The sequence below is a fragment of the Trichechus manatus genome, unplaced genomic scaffold (assembly GCF_000243295.1).
Source record: "Trichechus manatus latirostris isolate Lorelei unplaced genomic scaffold, TriManLat1.0 scaffold00333, whole genome shotgun sequence".
In the NCBI taxonomy this organism is placed as follows: Eukaryota; Metazoa; Chordata; class Mammalia; order Sirenia; family Trichechidae; genus Trichechus; species Trichechus manatus.
This window is the reverse complement of record NW_004444269.1, coordinates 582,545-601,358: the sequence shown is the minus strand read 5'-3', so window position 1 is coordinate 601,358 and position 18,814 is coordinate 582,545. Positions and strand designations below refer to the sequence as shown.

The 18,814-nt window shown below is 40.4% G+C and overlaps 2 protein-coding genes across 3 annotated transcripts in view; both read right to left on the bottom strand.

The window, feature by feature from the left end:
* The window catches only part of LOC111819248 (Fc receptor-like protein 5), a 21,272-nt gene extending 3,004 nt beyond the window's left edge, over positions 1–18,268 (bottom strand). Inside the window, exons 1-4 of one of the 2 annotated variants that reach the window (XM_023725616.1) lie at positions 18,057–18,268; positions 10,460–10,590; positions 6,900–6,920; positions 1,971–2,213 (exon numbers count right to left, since the gene is read on the bottom strand). In XM_023725616.1, the coding sequence (XP_023581384.1) occupies positions 1,971–2,213; positions 6,900–6,920; positions 10,460–10,490 (295 nt within the window). In that variant the 5' untranslated portion in view covers positions 10,491–10,590; positions 18,057–18,268. Of the gene's footprint in view, positions 1–1,970; positions 2,214–6,899; positions 7,770–10,459; positions 10,591–18,056 lie in introns of those variants that run through there. The other variant, XM_023725615.1, reaches the window with a different exon arrangement.
* The window catches only part of FCRL5 (Fc receptor like 5), a 95,516-nt gene that overhangs the window by 38,414 nt on the left and 38,288 nt on the right, over positions 1–18,814 (bottom strand). Inside the window, exon 9 of the mRNA XM_023725590.1 lies at positions 1,971–2,213. Within this exon, the coding sequence (XP_023581358.1) occupies positions 1,971–2,213 (243 nt within the window). The remainder of the gene's footprint in view (positions 1–1,970; positions 2,214–18,814) is intronic.

Below are 18,814 nucleotides of genomic sequence, written 5' to 3'. Positions count from 1 at the left end.
ACTATGTGGATCATAACAAATTATGGATAACATTGCGAAGAATGGGAGTTCCAGAACACTTAATTGTGCTCATGAGGAACCTGTACATAGATCAAGATGCAGTCTTTCCAACAGAACAAGGGGATACTGCTTAGTTTAAAGTCAGGAAAGGTGTGTATCAGGGTTGTATCCTTTCACCGTACCTATTCAGTCTGTATTCTGAGCAAATAATCCAAGAATCTGGACTATATGAAGAAGAAAGAACATGGCATTAGGACTGGAGGAAGACTCATTAACAACCTGCAATACGCAGATGACACAACCTTGTTTGCTGAAAGTGAAGAAGACTTGAAGCACTTACTGATAAAGATCAGATACTACAGCATTCAGTATGGGCTACACTTCACCATGAAGAAAACAAAAATCCTCACAACTGCACCAATAAGCAATGTCATGATAAATGGAGAAAAGATTAAAGTTTGTAAAAGATTTCATTTTACTTGGATCCACAATGAATGCCCTTGGAGCAGCAGTCAAGAAATCAAACAACACATTACATTCGGCAAATCTGCTGCAAAAAATCTCTTTACAGTGTTAAAATGCAAGGATGTCACCTACAAGACTAAGGTGCACCTGACCCAAGCCATGATGTTTTCAATAGCCTCATATGCATGTGAAAGCTGGAAGATTAATAATGAAGACTGAAGAAGAATTGATGTCTTTGAATTATGGTGTTGGCGAAGAATATTGAATATACCAAGGACTGCCAAAAGAATGAACAAATCTGTCTTGGAAGAAGTACAGACAGAATGCTCCTTAGAATCAAGGTTGGTGAGACTGCATCTCACATACTTTGGACTTGTTATCAGGAGGGATCAACCCTTAGTTAGTAAAGTACAGGGTTAGCAAAAAAGAGGGAGACTCAGTGAGATAGATTGACACAGTAGCTGCAACCATGAGCTCAAGCATAATAACGATTGTGACGATGGCACAGGACTGGGCAGTGTTTCATTCATTCTGTTGTACATAGGGTTGCTATGAGTTGGAACTGACTTGACAGCACCTAACAACAACAACAACAACACACACACACACACACATATATCCCTGGGTGGTACAAATGGTTTGCGCTCGACTACTAACCAAAAGGTTAGCAGTTCAAACCCAGATAATGACATCATGAAGAAAGGCCAGGAAATCTACTTCCATAAAGATTACAGTTAAAACTCTGTGGAGCAGTTCTACTCTCTAACACATGGGGTCGCCATGAGTTGGAATCCACTCAAAGGTAACAGGATTTTTTAAAATAGATACGTATATAGAGATAGAGATAGAGAAATAAAAATATATAATAAAAACATGAAAAAATCTCATGCTGCTTATCATTCCAAGAAGATTTTATAGGCTTAAAATCATACAGCAATTCAAGAATGGTTTAAATAAATTACCTCTCAAATTTCCTTTTGTCTGAGCAGCTTGTAAAAAAAAAAATTACAAATTCCTGAGCCTCTCTCCTGTAGATTTTGATTCAGTAAATATAGGGTAGATCCTGGGTATCTGTATGTGTACAAGCTGCCCAGACAATTTCAGACTCAAATCAAAGTTTAAGAACACAGATTGAGAGACATTAGTCTGTTCACTAGAAATTATTGTGTTTGTAAGGTTTACCGATATCCTTTAGCTATTATGTGTGACAAATATGTCCTTCCAGATATGGCTATTTGGTATCATTGCCCATTGGATTGAATGAACTACGAGTGATTCAAATAATTTAGAATATCTTAATTTATATTTAAAATTAAGAAGCAAATTACATTTCCTATCTGGTGGTATACGGAGAGCTTTTTCACTCTCTCGTTGCTGATCTAACCATGGTGTGGAGCAAAAATTATTCCTCACAGTTTGTCCGAAGTGAATGGTGCCAGTTAGAGAGAAAGATTGACTGAAATGGTTTCTAAAGTTTTATTTTTTTTCACTCCTTTCTCACTCACCTGATGAAAATTGCAAGTGCACAGGGTAACTAGAGGCTGAGTCCTGGATCTGGCACCTGTACTCTCCAGCTGTGTGAACCTTGAGGGTGTTTTCTGTGGTTGTCCAGTTAGTGTTCCCATGGTACCATGTTATTCTCCTTGGTGAGTGTAAGTCAAATCCATTGCAAGTCAGCAGCACTGTCTCTCCTTCAATGGCTGGGATCCATGGAGGATTGAGGGAAATCACAGGCTTGGGAGTAGTTGCTGAGGAAGGGAAGAGAAGAGAAAAGTGTGAGGTGGAAGTGCTGCAGTCCCATCACAGTGATTCCTGTGGGATAGACTGGAGGAGCCTGGTTTGGAGAATCCCTAAGAAGGGCGCTGGAGAGGGTCACTGCTTGCTCAAGGCTGCATGTCAGCCAGCAGCATTCACCTCCCCTGAGGAAGAATATTGCTCAGGGTGTGGCAATGAAGAAAAAGATCTCAAGAGAGCCACATCAGCAGAATTCGTTAACTGACAAATGTCAATGGGGGAAAAATTGTTAGTTTGCCTGTTATGAAATTGAATCCTAAAGAAAGTCACTCCCGTCCTGCTCCTTCATCATGCTCAGAAACTCATGAGACCTTTCCAAGGAGTTGTTAAAATGACAACTTTGCACTTTTCCTACAAGGATAAATCTTATTGTCATAAGATTTTGGCACTGAGAGCATCTTGAGAGACTAATTTATCCAACACTTTCGTTCTAGAGATGATGAGTCAAATGCCCAGAATAATCACATTGCTTGCACAGTCACACAGCTAGCTGTGGCAGAACAAGGAATGGACAAGTCATTTGCCAGAATCCAGAGGTAACCTAGGCAAAGATGATACCCTGGGGCAGCTGATTTTGGACAAGGAGGGGGGTTGTAGAGTGTTTTTGTTATTCATGACTCCTCATATATCCAAGACACTCTCTCACCCAAAAGAATGGCAATAAGAGTCAGAACTTAGAAAACGTGTGATACAGACAATTTGTCTTCTCCCTCAATCTCCCCTTTTTGAGCATTTCTTCATTGTAAGGACTCAATCATTGAGCGCTCTGATCCTTTTTCCGTTTAGTGTCTTCTTTCAAAACCTCTTGTAGGGAAAAGAGCTAAGTAATGAAATGATGAAACAACACAAAACTAATGAAAACCCTCTTACTTATATCATGGCATAAATGATGCTAAGGTTGAAGCTGATGATCACTGAGGTGGTGGGGGGCATTGCTTTGTAACCAGGGATAGATTTAAAATACCAGTGAACTGGTGTTTAATTGGAATTCTCTTATTGCAGAACGGGGCAATGCAGAGTTTCTTAGACTGGGCTGCAGAGACTCATGCCAGGGCCTATGGGTCCCATGAGAATACCTTTACTTTTCTGTTTTCATTTTGATCATAATGTAAAAATATTTTACCACTGTAAAGAAACATTATTTTCTCTTCTGCAGAGATATTGAAAATATTTTCAGAAATTAGGATTTCAGATTTTTGAGGCAATATGCCTCAATTTGGCATCTATGGTAGTCAACTGTAGTGGTTTATGGTGCTTTTGAGTGGCTGACTCTGCAACCAGACTCACCCATGCTCAGTTCAGCCTGCCTTGTACTAATTGTGTGACCTTGAGCACGTCACTCAACTCTCTGGGTCTCAGTTTCCTCATCTGTTAGTGTTAACTGCCATAGAGTCTATTCTGACTTATGGTGACCCTATGTGTACAGAGTAGAATTGTGCTCCATAAGGTTTTCTTAGCTGTGATCTTTCAGAAGCAGATCTCCAGACCTGTCTTCTTAGGTACCTCTGGATGGGTTTGAAACACCAAAAATGACAAGGAAGTGGCATCTGACCTCCTCTAACTTCATGAGGGGGAGAGAGAATAATTATCAGCATCAATAACCCAAGGCTGATTCTCATGAGCAGAGGTCAGAAATATCTCCTCTCTCCAACCTTTTTACCAATTCTGATACCAACCATTCCTCCCATGGCACTCTCCACTTCTCCGCTGGGTTGGATAATTTGTTGCAATGGCCACGCAGAACTTACAGGCAATACTCACAATTATGGGATTTGTTAGGGAAGTGACGGGTTACAATTCAGGTACAGAATATTCAGGGTACAGTTCTTCAGTCAAGACAGCCTCTGTGCCTACAGGCAGGCCTCTCTCTGGCCCTTGGCCCCTCAGCCTGGCCTCTGCCCTGCTTGGGCAAGTGTTACAAAGCTCTTGTAGCTCTGTCAATAAGACTCCAGGGGCACCCCACTCCACCAGTAATCCTCGGTCCGAAGGCGCTCAGCTCTAGCTCTGCGGGTCAGCAAACCTAGCTCCACCAAATGCCCAGAGGAACCCTACTCCACTAACAAGCTTCTTGCCGAAAGGCGCTCAGCTTTCTTGCTCCATGGGCTGGAAAGCCCACTACGCCATCTCCTGCCAGTCTCCTGGTTCTCCTTCCTCTGATGCCACTTCTTGCACTCTCACCATCTCCAATGTTACAGCTCTCTCTCTGTTTCCTGGTTCTGCTGCCTCTGCTATCTCCCTCTGTCTTCCATGTTACAGCTCCTCTCTCCCTCTTTCCATGTCTCCTTTTAAGCTTAGTGAAGATGGCAAAACTGACCAATCCCCTCATTTGGGTTTCATACACCTTATTTATATGATCCCACCCCCACAAGGGTGCCATGCACCATGTTTATATTATTAGCAAGCTAACCAATCCCCCTGGTGGGCCACAAGCACCTCGTGTGTATAGTTCTCACCCAGTCATTTGGTGCAAGTTACAAAGACTATGGCTTGAAGGGCCATATAAAGGAATTCACTGCACTGCAGGCAACCCTCTGGCTCTTCTAGCCACTGGCCTTTTCGTACCTGAAGGATTAACTTCCCCCTCCCAATCATTTTACCAATCCAAACAGTCATTAACAATTAGTTCTTCAGTAGGGCAAAAAGTCCTCAGGATGAGGTTACTCAGCCACTCAGGTCTGCTGCAGGTGTCCATCTGATCTGGTCAGGTTCTCCAAAAGTTTGTCTGGGCTTCACCCTTTCTTGTCTCTGATAAAATTTAACTGAGAGATTATTCCCTTGCTCTGAATATCACGAAGTATCAGCATAGCAAAACCTTTAAGGAACTTTAGGTCCAGCCACTGTACTCCAGTCCAGCAGTGCCTCCCCCTTAGTTCACTCTTTCACAATTACAGCTTCTACAGTTAGTTTTTACAATCACAATTAACCCTGTTAATAATCAAAATTCACAGATGAATCAATTAATCCTATCAACATCTTCCACCACCCTCTCTTCCCCACACCCATCTCAAAGAGAGGAATCTATTCAGTGGGGATCCTCGCTTTTCCCCCTTATTTTGAATGTCAGCACTCTCACGAAAGCGTGTAAGCCAGCCACTTCATGCCTTTATCTCCCCCTGTTTTAGATAGCCAATTTTTAAATTGTCCATTCCTATCAAACCAGTATTCTGAGGAGATAAGCATGTTCCTTTTTCTGAAGAATCTTCTGTTCCAGTTGAAAATTTGAGCATCTGCATCCTTAAGCAAAGTCCAGTCCAGAGCAAGCCATCAAATTGCAGCAATTTACACCAGCTCATGGTGTCAAACATCTTTCTCTCCATTCATTCAGGTTCTGATCAGCTCATCCCTAGCCCCCATGGGCTAGGTCAGTGGGCACCAGCCATAGGCTCAGGAGTCCACACAACTTCCTGCACTTCAGACCAGTCAGCCCTTTCTCTCTCTCTCTCATCCCTAGTCTCTGTGGTCAAATGGTGCCAATGAAACACTGGTGCCATGGCCATATTTACATTATTAGCAAGCTAGCCAATCCTCTGATGGGCCACAAGCACCTCATTTGCATAGTTCTCACCCAGTCATTTGGTGGGAGTTCCAAAGACTATGGCAGAAAGGGCCATATTTAGTAACTCACTGCACTGAAACCACCAACATTTCAACTAGGAGTCAAGCACTTAACCATTTGCACCACCCAGGTCAAGAAGGATAATAGCAGTACTCATTTCCAGAAGGTTGTTGAGAGGATCAAATGAGTTAACAAATATAATGTGCTTAGTCTTTGGCACATAGTAATTCTAGCTAGTACTATTACTCTCAGAAATTTGAGATAAATTTTTCACAAGTTTGACAATCACTCATCTGCTGGAATGTGCATGACTTTGGAGATAGGATATTCAGGCCATGACTCTACCATGAACCATGCAAGTCACTTACCTGTTTGTTTTTTCATCTATGAAATGAGACCTTACACAAGACAAACTCTAAGTACATTATAGCTCCAAACTCCTTTGATTTTATGAGTTGCTGGACTAGTGAGTAGGGAGAGGCAACTGGCTGGCCTAGAAAGTTTTCCACTGTGTTGCAGTCACGTGATCTCAGGGATGGTCTGTTGCATCTACATCCCAGCCAGACTTGGTGCGAGCAAATGGGGTGATGAATCCTGGAGAAGTAGAAATAGCCAGAGCCTGGGAAGGGGTCCTTCTCTCCATACGTTTCCTGGAGGATTTTACTCCCAACACTGTGGAGGATGCACTATCCCTACTGGTACCTGTGGCGTGTGATGGCTTGAGAGGGGTGTTCCCAGCTTACAGACTGGAGAGCATCCTATCCCTAGTCCTGCTCACTTGCCATGGACTTGAACATTTCCTGCCTGGGTTAAGTGAGGTCCAGCTGCAATAGGAGCGAGTGCAAGGTCCAGCAAAGGCCAAGGGCTGCTTATGCATTCACCCTGTCACCCAAGGAGGGCCTGAGGGTGATCATGAAGCTATCCTGACCCTTGGTCAATGCCAATAGACCAGGTGACACTTTCACATCCATGCTGGCCTCAGCAAGAAAAGCAGGAGATATTAAGGATCCTCAGGAATGTTTCATATCTATTAGGAGACATTCTTAGCCAGAGCCACTGAAGAGCAAAAGAAAAGGGAACTCACCAAATTTTCCACTGATGAGAGCTGCAAAAATATAAATAGATAGATAAATAAATAAATAAACAAACAAATAAACAAAATAAAGAGCCAGAAATGGGCACAAAACAGGGATTTTTGACTTTTCAATGGCCACGTCTATTTTTTCCATTCATTTATTATTTCTTTCATTAATAAATTCATGTTTAAATATTGAGCAGGCATTCATTGAATGTCTAGTATATCTGAGGCATTGTGCTTGGACTTCTAAGATGAATGAAAAATGGAATCTGCTTTAGGAAGTTGCCAGGTGAAGGAAACGTGAAGTGAAGTGATATAATTATGGCCTCGGAAACCCTATGGGGCTGCTCTACTCCTTTTACGGTGTTGCTATGAGTCAGATTCAACTCGATGGCAATGGTTTTTTTTGGGTTTTACTACCTATACTTATAGTTGCCCATTTATTATAACCAGAAAGATATAAGTGAAGAAATGCCTTAGGTAAGGTCTGGGACAGGTCCCAGCAGCATGAAGCTTCCATTGACCCCAGAGACTTGCTGTAACCTCTCCCAAGCATAGATGTTCTCACCAGTCTGGGAAGCTCCAAAGACAGCTCCAAGATCCAGTGTCCCTTAGTCATTGGAACCTCAATGAACATGCATGACTGGGGCCTTAATGCATAGTTATGGCCAATCTAATCAATTAATTTGCGTGATTGGGTGCACCATGTCCCTCCTTTCCTGAGGCCTGTTGTTAGAGTGGGTCCTGTGTAGTTCCTACTAATTTATGCATTCCAAGTGTTGTTTGGTTATTTTATAAAACAAAAGCCCCTTGATTGCTGGCAAATTCCAAGAGGTATTTTCAGAAACCAGAGACAAGAGTCCACATCAAATTCTTTGTCCCAGAGTAGAACCGCACTACCTAGCATTTTCAAGGCTATGACCTTTTGGAAGAAGATCACCAGGGCTTTCTTCTGAGGCACCTTTGGGTGAATTCCAACCACAAACCTTTTGGTTAGTAGTTGAGAGATCAACCATTTGTGCCACCCAGGGACTCCAGAAATGGGACAGGAGTGAGGAAATGACATTGGTGTTTAAGATTGGGGGAAATGGTGGAGGAGAAAAGATTAGAGAGGTGTACAGCAATGGAGAGCCATGGAAAGGTTTCAAGTAGGAGAGTGACAAGGTTAGGATTTATAACTTAGATGGACCACTCTGGCAGTGGTGAGACCTGAAGCAGAGAGAATGATCTGAAGGCAGGGCAAGAGATAGGGATATCTGCTTTCTTTCAGAGTGTTTATCTGATATTCTCTTAATTATTTACTTGTTTATTGTCCTTTTCCCCTCTCTAGAATGGAAGAGCCATGAGAGCAGGGACTTCTCTTGTGTTCACAGGACCTAGGACAGTACTTGGCACATAAAAGATGCTCTATAACTGTTTATTGAATAATGAATTAAAGAATTAAGTCAGTAATAGTAGAGATAGGAGGATACAGTTTTGAGAAATGGGTAACGGAGAGAAAGAAGAGGCAAAATTGGCAGGCTTATAAATTAATCATACCATACCAAACACCAAACCCATTGCCACTGAGTCGATTCCAACTCATAGGGACCCTATAGGACAGAGTAGAACTGCCCTATAAGGTTTCCAAGGAGTGGCTGGTGGATTTGAACTGCCGACCTTATGGTTAGCAGCCGAGCTCTTAACTGCTGTACCACCAGGGCTCCAAACATGCCATAACCCATTGCCATCGAGTTGATTCCAACTCATAGCGACCCTATAGGCCAGAGTAGAACTGCCCCATAGAGTTTCCAAGGGGCACCTGATGGATTCGAACTGCCAATCTTTTGGTTAGCAGCTGTAGCTCTTGACCACTCTGCCACCAGGGTTTCCCAAACATGCCATAGGAGGGGCATATTTAATTCATTTATTCAATAGAAATTTTTAGAATGCCAATCATATGCCAGGAACTGGGCAAAGCAATGGAAATTCAGCAGTGAGGGAAAGAGACATTGTTCCTCTCTGTGCGAGAGCAATGGAGGAGTTATTCAAACCTAAGCGTTTTGTAGAGAACAATGGATTATTCTCCATTACCTAAATATCTTGAAGTCACCATGGTCTTTGTGTTGTGTTAAATGCAGTAATATTTTTCTGGGGATTTTCTATGTGTGAAGCATTCACATACTTTATTTCATGAAATCTTGTCAATAACCCTATGAGGTAAGTACTATGATTATTCCCATTTTACAGAGTAGACTACTGTGGCTTAAGTAGCTAGTAGGTGACAGAGTGGAATTTTGAATCTGTATCCTGTTTGACCCCCAAAGCCCATGCTCCTGGCCATTACTCTATCCTGTCCCTCTGTGTTGGATGTTTTTCCTTTTTCTGGAATAGTTCCTGCACCTTCCAACTGTGGGGTCCATTTCTCTTACGTCATTCCCTACTCCATCCCTTCCCCCTCCAACCTTATCTTTACTTATCCCCTCGTATTCTCCCTCTGTGTTTAAAGAAGCCTTTACCAGCTCCTGATCCATCTATTGGTAGTCTTGCTTAAACCAAAAAAAAAAAAAAAAAAACCCTTGCTATTGAGTGGATTTTGACTCATGGCAACCCCCATGTGTAACACAGTAGAACTGAATTCCACAGAGTTGTTTTGGCTGTCATGTTTACGAAGGCAGATCACCAGTCCTTTCTTCCGCAGAGCCACTGGATGGGTTAGAACTGCCAACCTGTCAGTTAGCAGCTGAGCTCAAACCATTTGGGCCATAGACAGCTATTTAACTGGGATTTTGTTACATAGCTACTTCTTGTACATTGACCTTGCTGAGGTCCTTCTATATTAGGAGCTTCCTGAGCACAGAAATGCTACCTCTCTCTCATTCTCAGCACCTAGTACAGAGCTGTGCATAGGCAGTACTCAATAAATACTTCTTGATTAAAGGAGTAAACGTATTTAATTATCATATTTCAATCTTTGGTGAAAAACCAACCAAAGTTTGTATGTATGAATTGATAGGCACTTCTGCACGCCCACAGGCACAGTTAGGATGTCACATTCCTTATGTTTTTCCTTGTCCACCCCCTCCCCTGCCCTGCTCTTAAGTTGCCAATCACTGCTGTGGTGTGCACTTGAGTGCAGAGAGGGGAGGCGTGCTTCATGTTAGAAACTTGGCCCTCCCATGCCCGGGACCGGGATCTGGGCCTGTCGTACAACCAATAAGTGTTCTCCTTTGCAGAGATGGGTCTTCACTAAATAAGACAAAACAAACAAATATAACACATTTTCTGGACTTCATGAAGTGTTTGTTGGAAAAAAAAAAAGCATGTAATCTTAATCATTGTGATAACTACGGTTTCTTTTTCTGTAAGAGTTAAGGTTCTTTCCCTGGCTCTGACCACATCCTTAAGCCTCAAAAGAGGAAGCCCTGGGCTGTACAGTGTAATATGAGAACACCGTCTTTCCAAGTGAGAATCTCTGAGCAGTGACTGAGCTCCAAGAAAGGCTCAGGCCCATGAGAAAGAGAAAGAGAGAGACCACCCTACCCACATGCCAGCCTCCCAGAGCCTGTGTTGAACCGTCAACTCACCCAGGACCAGCAGTGACGCCCACGGCAGCATGAAGACCTGGCCCAGGATTGAGACCAGAAGAGAGGTATTCTCAGGATAACAAGTTTGATTTTGATCACACCAGGCCCAAGGAGCAGCTTCGAGAAACTGTCTTTTGAAAAGAGCAGATACATAGTAAGTGAGAAAAGGAAAGTGGAAGTACCCTTCTTTAACTACTGCCCTGTGATCAAAATGAGAAAATCAATGCAAGGGTGTTAAAACAGCACATAACCCACATTGCTACTGCTAGGAAATTACCTTAACCAAAGGATGTGAAGGTAGTCATACCAGGGCTTTCACTGAAGCATCATTCATACTTGCCTAAACACTAGAAGTAATGCAAAAGAATGTAGGTCTGGGACTGTTTGAAAATATTCTGATACATCCATACCATGATGCTCAATACAGCCATTAAGAACAATGAGGTAAATCTGTACATGCTAAGAAGACAAATCAGTTGCTGAAGAGTCAGCTGACTCATAGTGACACCACATCTGTCAGAGTAGAACTATGCAACTGTGCTCCGTAGGGTTTTCAATGGCTGTGACCTTTTGGAAGTAGATTCCTAGGCCTTTCTTCTGAAATGTCTGTGGGTGTATTTGAACAACTGATCTTTCGGTTAGTAACCAAGCACTTAACCATTTGTGCCACTCAGACCACCTTGATTAATATAAAGAGAAAAAAAGTGAGTTGTAGATTGATATTTATAGTATTATTTTATTGGGGTATATATTGGAGCCTGGGTGGGTCAGTGGTTAAGGGCTCGGCTGCTAACAAAAAGGTCAACGGTTCAAATCCACCAGCCGCTCCTTGGATCCTATGGGCAGTTCTACTCTGTCCTATAGGGTCACTATGAATTGGAATCGACTTGATGGCAATGGGCTTGGTGTTTGGTATGGCATATTTAACTAATTTATAAACATGCCAGTTTTGCCTCTTCTCTCTCCCCATTACCCATTTCTCAAAACTGTATCCTCCCATCTCTACTATTACTGACTTAATTCTTTAATTCATTATTCAATAAATGGTTATGGAGCATTTTTTATGTGCCAGGTACTGTTCTAGGTCCTGTCAAAACAAGAGAAGTCCCTGCTCTTGTGGAGGTTTCGGGTATATATATAAAAAACAGAATATACATGTGTATATAAACTGTTTTTTTTTTTTTCCTGGAAAGTACACAAGGAACAGTGGTCACATTAAAGGAACTGCAGGTAGAGAGGAGACATTTTTTTTCATTTTATGCCTTTCTATACTATCTGATTTTTTTTTTTAATTACCATGTGAATGTATTGCTTTTGTAATCTTTTAAAAGTCAAGTTTCCATTCTGATTTACTGGTAAATAAAAGTTCCTAAGATCCTAGTTGGAAACCCTGGTGGCGTAGTGGTTAAGAGGTACGACTGCTAACCAAAAGGCTGGCAGTTCAAATCCACCAGGCACTCCTTGGAAACCCAGTGGGGCAGTTCTACTCTGTCCTATAGGGTCACTATGAGTCGGAACTGACTTGATGGCAATGAATTTTGTTTAAGATGCTAGTTACTAGGAAGAGCGCCCGTTTCTTTTTTCAAATAATTTTTCCCACCCTTTCTCTCTAGGTCCAGATCTTGATCTGTCTAAGGAAGCATTTAATTTTATATCTACAAATGCACATCATCTTAGATGTATTATGTCTCATCTGCCTCTACCCCCTGCACCCTAAGACAAGGAGAATATACCATCTCATCTGTGCCAAAATAAGTTTGACACAAGCTTTTCTCAGAATGAGAAGTGGAGAGGGGTAAATAGAGATTAATCCATCTCAGCCCAGCAGGAGGACCTCAAAGGGAACAGAGAGCCTCTAGTACATGCCTTTTGGAGCCAATACAAGTAACACTGCTATGAACATTCTCATATATGTCTCTTGGTGCATGTGTGCATTGCTTCTGTTGTGTATATACCTGGGAGTGAAGTGCCTGGGTTATAAAATACGCGTATATTCAGTTTACAAGGTACTGCGAAATTATTTTCCAAAATGGTTGTACCAATTCACACTTCCACCAACCAGTGTGTGACGGTTCTCGTTGCTCTGAAATCCTTGCGGATGCTGGTGTTGACATCTCATAAATTTTAGCCATTCTACTAGGATTACCTCAGTGGGGTTTTAATTTTCATTTTCCTGTAGAATTATGAGAGTGAGCACATTTTTATATTCTAATTGGTGATTTAGACATCCATTTCATATGAAATGTCTGTTTAAATCTTTCCTCATTATTCTACTGGGTTTTCAGTCTTTCTGTTTTGTAGTTTTTTTTAAATCTGGATATGGAACAGGCTGCATAAGCTCAGTTACCACCTTTGCTGAATAATTGATTCCCACCATTACTAGCCCCCGCTTTGTCTCATGATATTTTTCTTCTTTCTCCCTCTTCCTATTCCAGGAAGATTAACTAAAGTTTCTCCTTGGAGGGTGGCAGAACAGACTGATAACCCTCAAAGACTCGGATTATCTCATCTGCGACATGACAATCGTGACTAATGGTGCCAGACAAGGTTAAGAAATCCGAGACGTGAGAAACATGACCACCGCAAAGAGAAACTATAACCCTGTACGTATAAAACCTTCCACCAGTCTCCAGTCGGGGAGACAGGTTTTTTGGAGGTGCTCATTCCCCTCTGTCTCCTGTATATCAATATACAATAAAACCATCTTGCTGCTCACCTAACCCTTTTCTCAGTATTTGCGGTAGCAGATATAGGTGTTTTGTTGGATATATGTATTGCAGATGTCTTCCCCCAGTCTGTGGCTTGCATTTTCACTCATTGACAGTGCTTTTTGATGAACGATCATTCTAATTTTAATATAGTCCATATTATCAAACTTTTCCTTTATGGATAGAGCTTTTTGCCCCCCTTCTAAGAACTCTTACTCCAAGGTCATGAAAATATTCTCCTATGTTATTTTCTATAAATGTTATTTATTTATTTTACCTTTTATTTTATATCTATAATATCCTTAGAATTGATTTTTGGGTCTAATATAAGTAAGGGTTGATATTCACTTTTAATGCACAAGTAGATGGCCGATTTATCTAACCCTATTTATTGAAAGCTAGGGCCCTGGTGGCACAGTGGTTAAGAACTACGGCTACTAGACAAAAGCTCAACAGTTCGAATCCACCAGTCGCTCCTTGGAAATCCTATGGGGCAGTTCTACTCTGTCCTATAGGGTTGCTATAAGTCAGAATCGACTCAATAGCAACAGATTATTTATTGAAAATCAATTCTTTTCACAGTGGAGTGCAATTTTGCCTTTGTCATAAAAGAAGAAACCACGTGGGTCTGTTCCTGGAAACTCTATTCTGTTCCATTAGTCTATTTGTCTATCTCATGCCAATAGCAGACTGTCTTAATTGTTATTGCTTTATAATAAGTCTTATTATCTAGTAGTTTTTAAGTCATACAATGTTATTGTTCTACCTCAAAATTGTTTTGGTTATTCTTGGCTTTATAGTTTTCTGTACATTTAAAAATCAACTTGTCAATTCCCCCCAAAAGAACCTGCTGGATTTTTAATAATTAGGATTGTATTGAATCTATAAATTAATTTATATGGGTTAATATGGATTGAGTCTTCCAATTCGTAAACATGGGATATCTGCCCATTTATTTAGGACAGCTTGAAAGTCTCTCAGTTTTCTGTAGCTTCCTCTGTAGAAGCTAAATCTTTTGCTAGGCTTACTCCTAGGTATTTCATGTGTTTTTGATGTTATCGTAAATGGCAGCATTGACTTTTTTTTTCCTAAATATTTATTATTGGTAAATAGAAACACAATGGATTTTTTTTGTACATTGACATTTTATCTAACACCATTGTTCCAATTACTTATTAATTCTGATAGTTTATCTTTAGGTTCTTTGGATTTTATGCGTACGTAATCTTATTGTCTGTGAATTATGATAGCTGCATTTATTTCTTTTTAATTTTTAAGCATTTTATTTCTTTTCCTTGATTTCTTGCACCAGGTAGGGTCTCCACCATGATGTTGAATAGAAACGGTGATAGCAGGTGTCTTTGTCTTAATCCCAATCTCAGGAGGAAAGCTCTTAATATTTCACACTAAGTTTGATGTTTTCTGTAAGTTTTTTTTGGTGGATACTCTTCATCAGACAAAATAAGTTTTCTTGATATTTATGATTTGCTAAGCGTTTTTCTTTTTCCTAAACAATGGATGTTGAGTTTTATTAAATACCTTTTTTGCATCTATTTACATGACCATGATTCTTATTTTTTATTCTGTTAATAAGGTGAATTGCATTGATTGTTTTACAAGTGTAAAACCAACTCTGCATTCCAGCTTGGTCATGATGCTATTATCCTTTTTATACATTACTGGATTTGGCTTGCTAATTTAGTTTAGGATTTTGGTATCTATGTTCATGAGAAAGATTGACTAATAATTTTTCTTTCTTGTTGGATTTTAGTATCCAAGTTATATTGGCCTCAGAAAACAAGTTTTCTCTTTTTCTATTCTCCTCAAGAGCTTAGATAAGATTAATGCTACTTCTCCCTTAAATGTTCGGAAGATTTTTTTCTGGTGAAGCCCTTTGGGCCTGGAGTCTTCTCTGTGGGACATGGGGATTGATTAATTCTAGATTTGACTTTTTAAATTATATTAAATTATGCAGATACTTCATTTCTTTTTGAGTCAACCTTGGTATGTTGTATATTTCTAGGAATTTGTACATTTACATTTCCAAACTTATTGACACAACACATTATTTAAATTGTCCTCATATTCTTCTTTTTTTTTTTATATCTGTGTGTTATTCCTAATATACTTTGGAATAAATCTAACCAGAGATGTAAAAGACCTATACAAACTACAAAACACTACTGCAAGAAACCAAAAGAGACCTACATAAATGGAAAAACATGCCATGCTCATGAATAAGTAGACTGAACACTGTGAAAATGTCAATTTTACCCAAAGCAATCTACAAATACAATGCAATTTCCAATCCAAACACCAACAGCATTCTTAAAAGAGATGGAAAAACTAATCATTAACTTTATATGGAAGGGGAAGAGGTCCCAGATAAGTAAAGCACTATAAGAAGAATAAAGTACGAGGACTCACACTACCCTACTTCAGAACCTACTGTATAGCTGCAGTTGTCAAAACAGCCTGGTACTGGTATAATAACAGATACATTGACTAATGGAACAGAATTGAGAACCCAGATGTAAATCTATCCACCTATTGTCACCTGATCTTTGACAAAGACCCAACATCCATCAAACAGGGAAAAGACAGTCTTTTTAACAAATGGTGCTGGTAAAACTGGATATCCATCTGCAAAAAAACGAAACAGGACCCATACCTCACACTATATACAAAAACTAATTCAAAATGGATCAAAGACCTAAATATAAAACCAAAACCTATAAAGATCATTGAAGAAAAATTAGAGTCAATGCTAGAGACCCTAATAAATGGCATTAACAGGATACAAACCATAACTAATAACACACAAACTCCAGAAGAAAAGCTAGATAACTGGGATTTTCTAAAAATTAAACACTTATGTTCATCAAAAGACTTCACCAAAAGAGTAAAAAGAGAAACTACAGACTGGGAAAAAAATTTTTGGCTATGACAAATCCAACAGAGTTCTAATCTCTAAAATCTACGGGAAAATCCAACACCTCTACAACAAAAAGACAAATAGTCCAATTAAAAACGGGCAAAGGAAATGAACAGACACTTCACCAAAGAAGACATTCAAGTGGCCAATAGACACATGAGGAAACACTTGTGGTCATTAGCCATTAGAGAAATCCAAACCAAAACCACAATGAGATTCCATCTCACCCCGGCATTACTGGAAGGACTCAAAAAAACAGAAAATAACAAATGTTGGAGAGGCTGCGGGGAGATTGGAATTCTTATGCACTGCTGATGGGAATGCAAAAGGGTACAACCATTTTGGAAAACGATATGGAGCTTCCTCAAAAAGCTAGAAATAGAAATACCATATAATCCAGGAATCCCATTCCTAGGAATATATACTAAAGAAATAAGAGCCGTCACATGAATAGACATATGCATACCCATGTTCTTTGCAGCATTATTCACAAGAGCAAAAAGATGGAAACAACCTAGATGCCCATCAACAGATAAATGGATAAACAAACTATGGCACATACACACAGTGGAATACTACACAAAGATAAATAACAATGATGAATCTTTGAAGCATCTCACAATATGGATGAATCTGGAGGGCATTATGCTGAGTGAAATAAGTCAATCACAAAAGGACAAATATTGTATGAGGCCACTACTATAAAAACTCATGAAAAGATTTACACACAAAAGGAACAATCTTTGATGGTTACGAGAGAGGGGAGGGGTGGGGAGGGAAAAACACTAAATAGACAATAGATAAGTGGTAACTTTGGTGAAGAGTAAGACAGTACACAATACGGGGGAAGCCAGCACAACTTGATAAAGGCACAGTCATGGAAGTCCACAGACACATCCAAATTCCCTGAGAGACTGAATTACTGGGATGAAGGCTGTAGGGACCATGGTCTTGGGGAACATCTAGCTCAGTTGGCACAGCATAGTTTGTAAAGAAAGTGTTCTTCATCCTACTTTGATGAGCTGCGCCTGACGTCTTAAAAGCTTGTAAGTGGCCATCTAAGATACTCCACTGGTGTCACCCCTTTTGGAGCAAGGGAGAAAGAAAAAAACCAAAGACACAAGGCAAAAATTAGTCCAAAGGACTACTGGACCACAACTACCACAGCCTTCAGCAGACTGAGTTCAGCACAACTAGATGGTGCCTGGCTATCACCACTGACTGCTCTGACAGGGATCACAATAGAGGGTCCTGGACAGAGCTGGAGAAACATGTAGAACAAAATTCTAACCAAAAAAAAAGAAAAAAATCAAACTTACTGGTCTGACAGAGACTGGAGAAACCCTGGGAGTATGGACCCCGGACACCATTTTAGCTCAGTACTGAATCACTCCTGAGGTTCAACCTTCAGCCAAGAAGTAGACAGGCCCATAAAACAAAACGAGACTAAATGGGCACACCATCCCGGGGGCAAGGATAAGAAGGCAGGAGGGGACAAAGAAGCCAGTAATGGGGAACCTAAGGTTGAGAAGAGGAGAGTGTTGACATGTCGTAGGGTTGGCAACCAATGTCTCAAAACGATATGTGTATTAATTGTTTAATGAGAAGCTAGTTTGCTCTGTAAACCTTCATCTAAAGTACAATAAATACATAAATAAATACATAAATAAATGAAAAAGAAAAACCTTATGGAGCACAGTTCTACTCTGACACACATGGGGTCACCATAAGTTAGAAACAACTCAACAGCAATTGGTTTTGTCTTCAGTCCACGAAGATCACACCTGTAGAGCCACTCCTGCCCACCATCTGTCTCCGTGTCTGCATAGTGCCTCACTACCCTTTGAGGAGCTCAGTGGAACTCTGGGATGCTCCTGAAGCTTCCCTTCTCCCCAAACATTGCTTTTCTGAGTAAGAGTTCACTGGTTTGGAGCTTCAGAACTTTGCCACTTACTTTTGGAGAACTTCAAGCTTTTCCTAGAGGTGCTTATAGGGGTCTGTATTCACTGTCACCTTCTTCTCTTGATCTGGTTTGAATTCAGCTGTGTTTAGATGCTGTTCTTTATAGTTTGTGTGTTGGGGATGTGGCTTTTCAAAAGTTTCATTGAAGGTGGAGTTTCATTTCTTCATCCTTTTTATCATTTGTGGTTGGTTTCAGAAAGTAAAAGGGACGGATATGCTTTTATCTTGAACTTAAAGAGAACCTCATCCTAATAATAGTTGTTGTTATTAATTGCCATCGAGTTAGCTCTGACTCATGGCAATCCCACGTACAACAGAACGAAAAGTTGCCCGGTCCTGTGCCATCTTCAGGATGGTTGGTATGTTTGAGTCCATTGCTGTGGCTATTGTGTCAATCCATCTCACTGAGGGTTTCCCTCATTTTTAATGTGCAAGCCACCATAGTATGACAAACTGACAGACGAGTGATGGTAATAATAGCTACCATATATTGAATCCTTACTGTGATCCAATATTACACCCGGTACTTTATTATCTTATTTAATCTTTGCATCAACACTAAAACAGTTGAACAATGAAAATGCACAGGCAAGTGTTATTACCTTCATTTTTATAGAACTTAAATACCTTGCCTAAAGACACACAAGTGGAGTCAGGACTGGAATCCAGACCTTTCTGAGTATGAGCCTAACAAGTTTGACAAAGGGTTTCACTAGTCACAGAGGTCTGAACAGAAATCTAGATGCAACA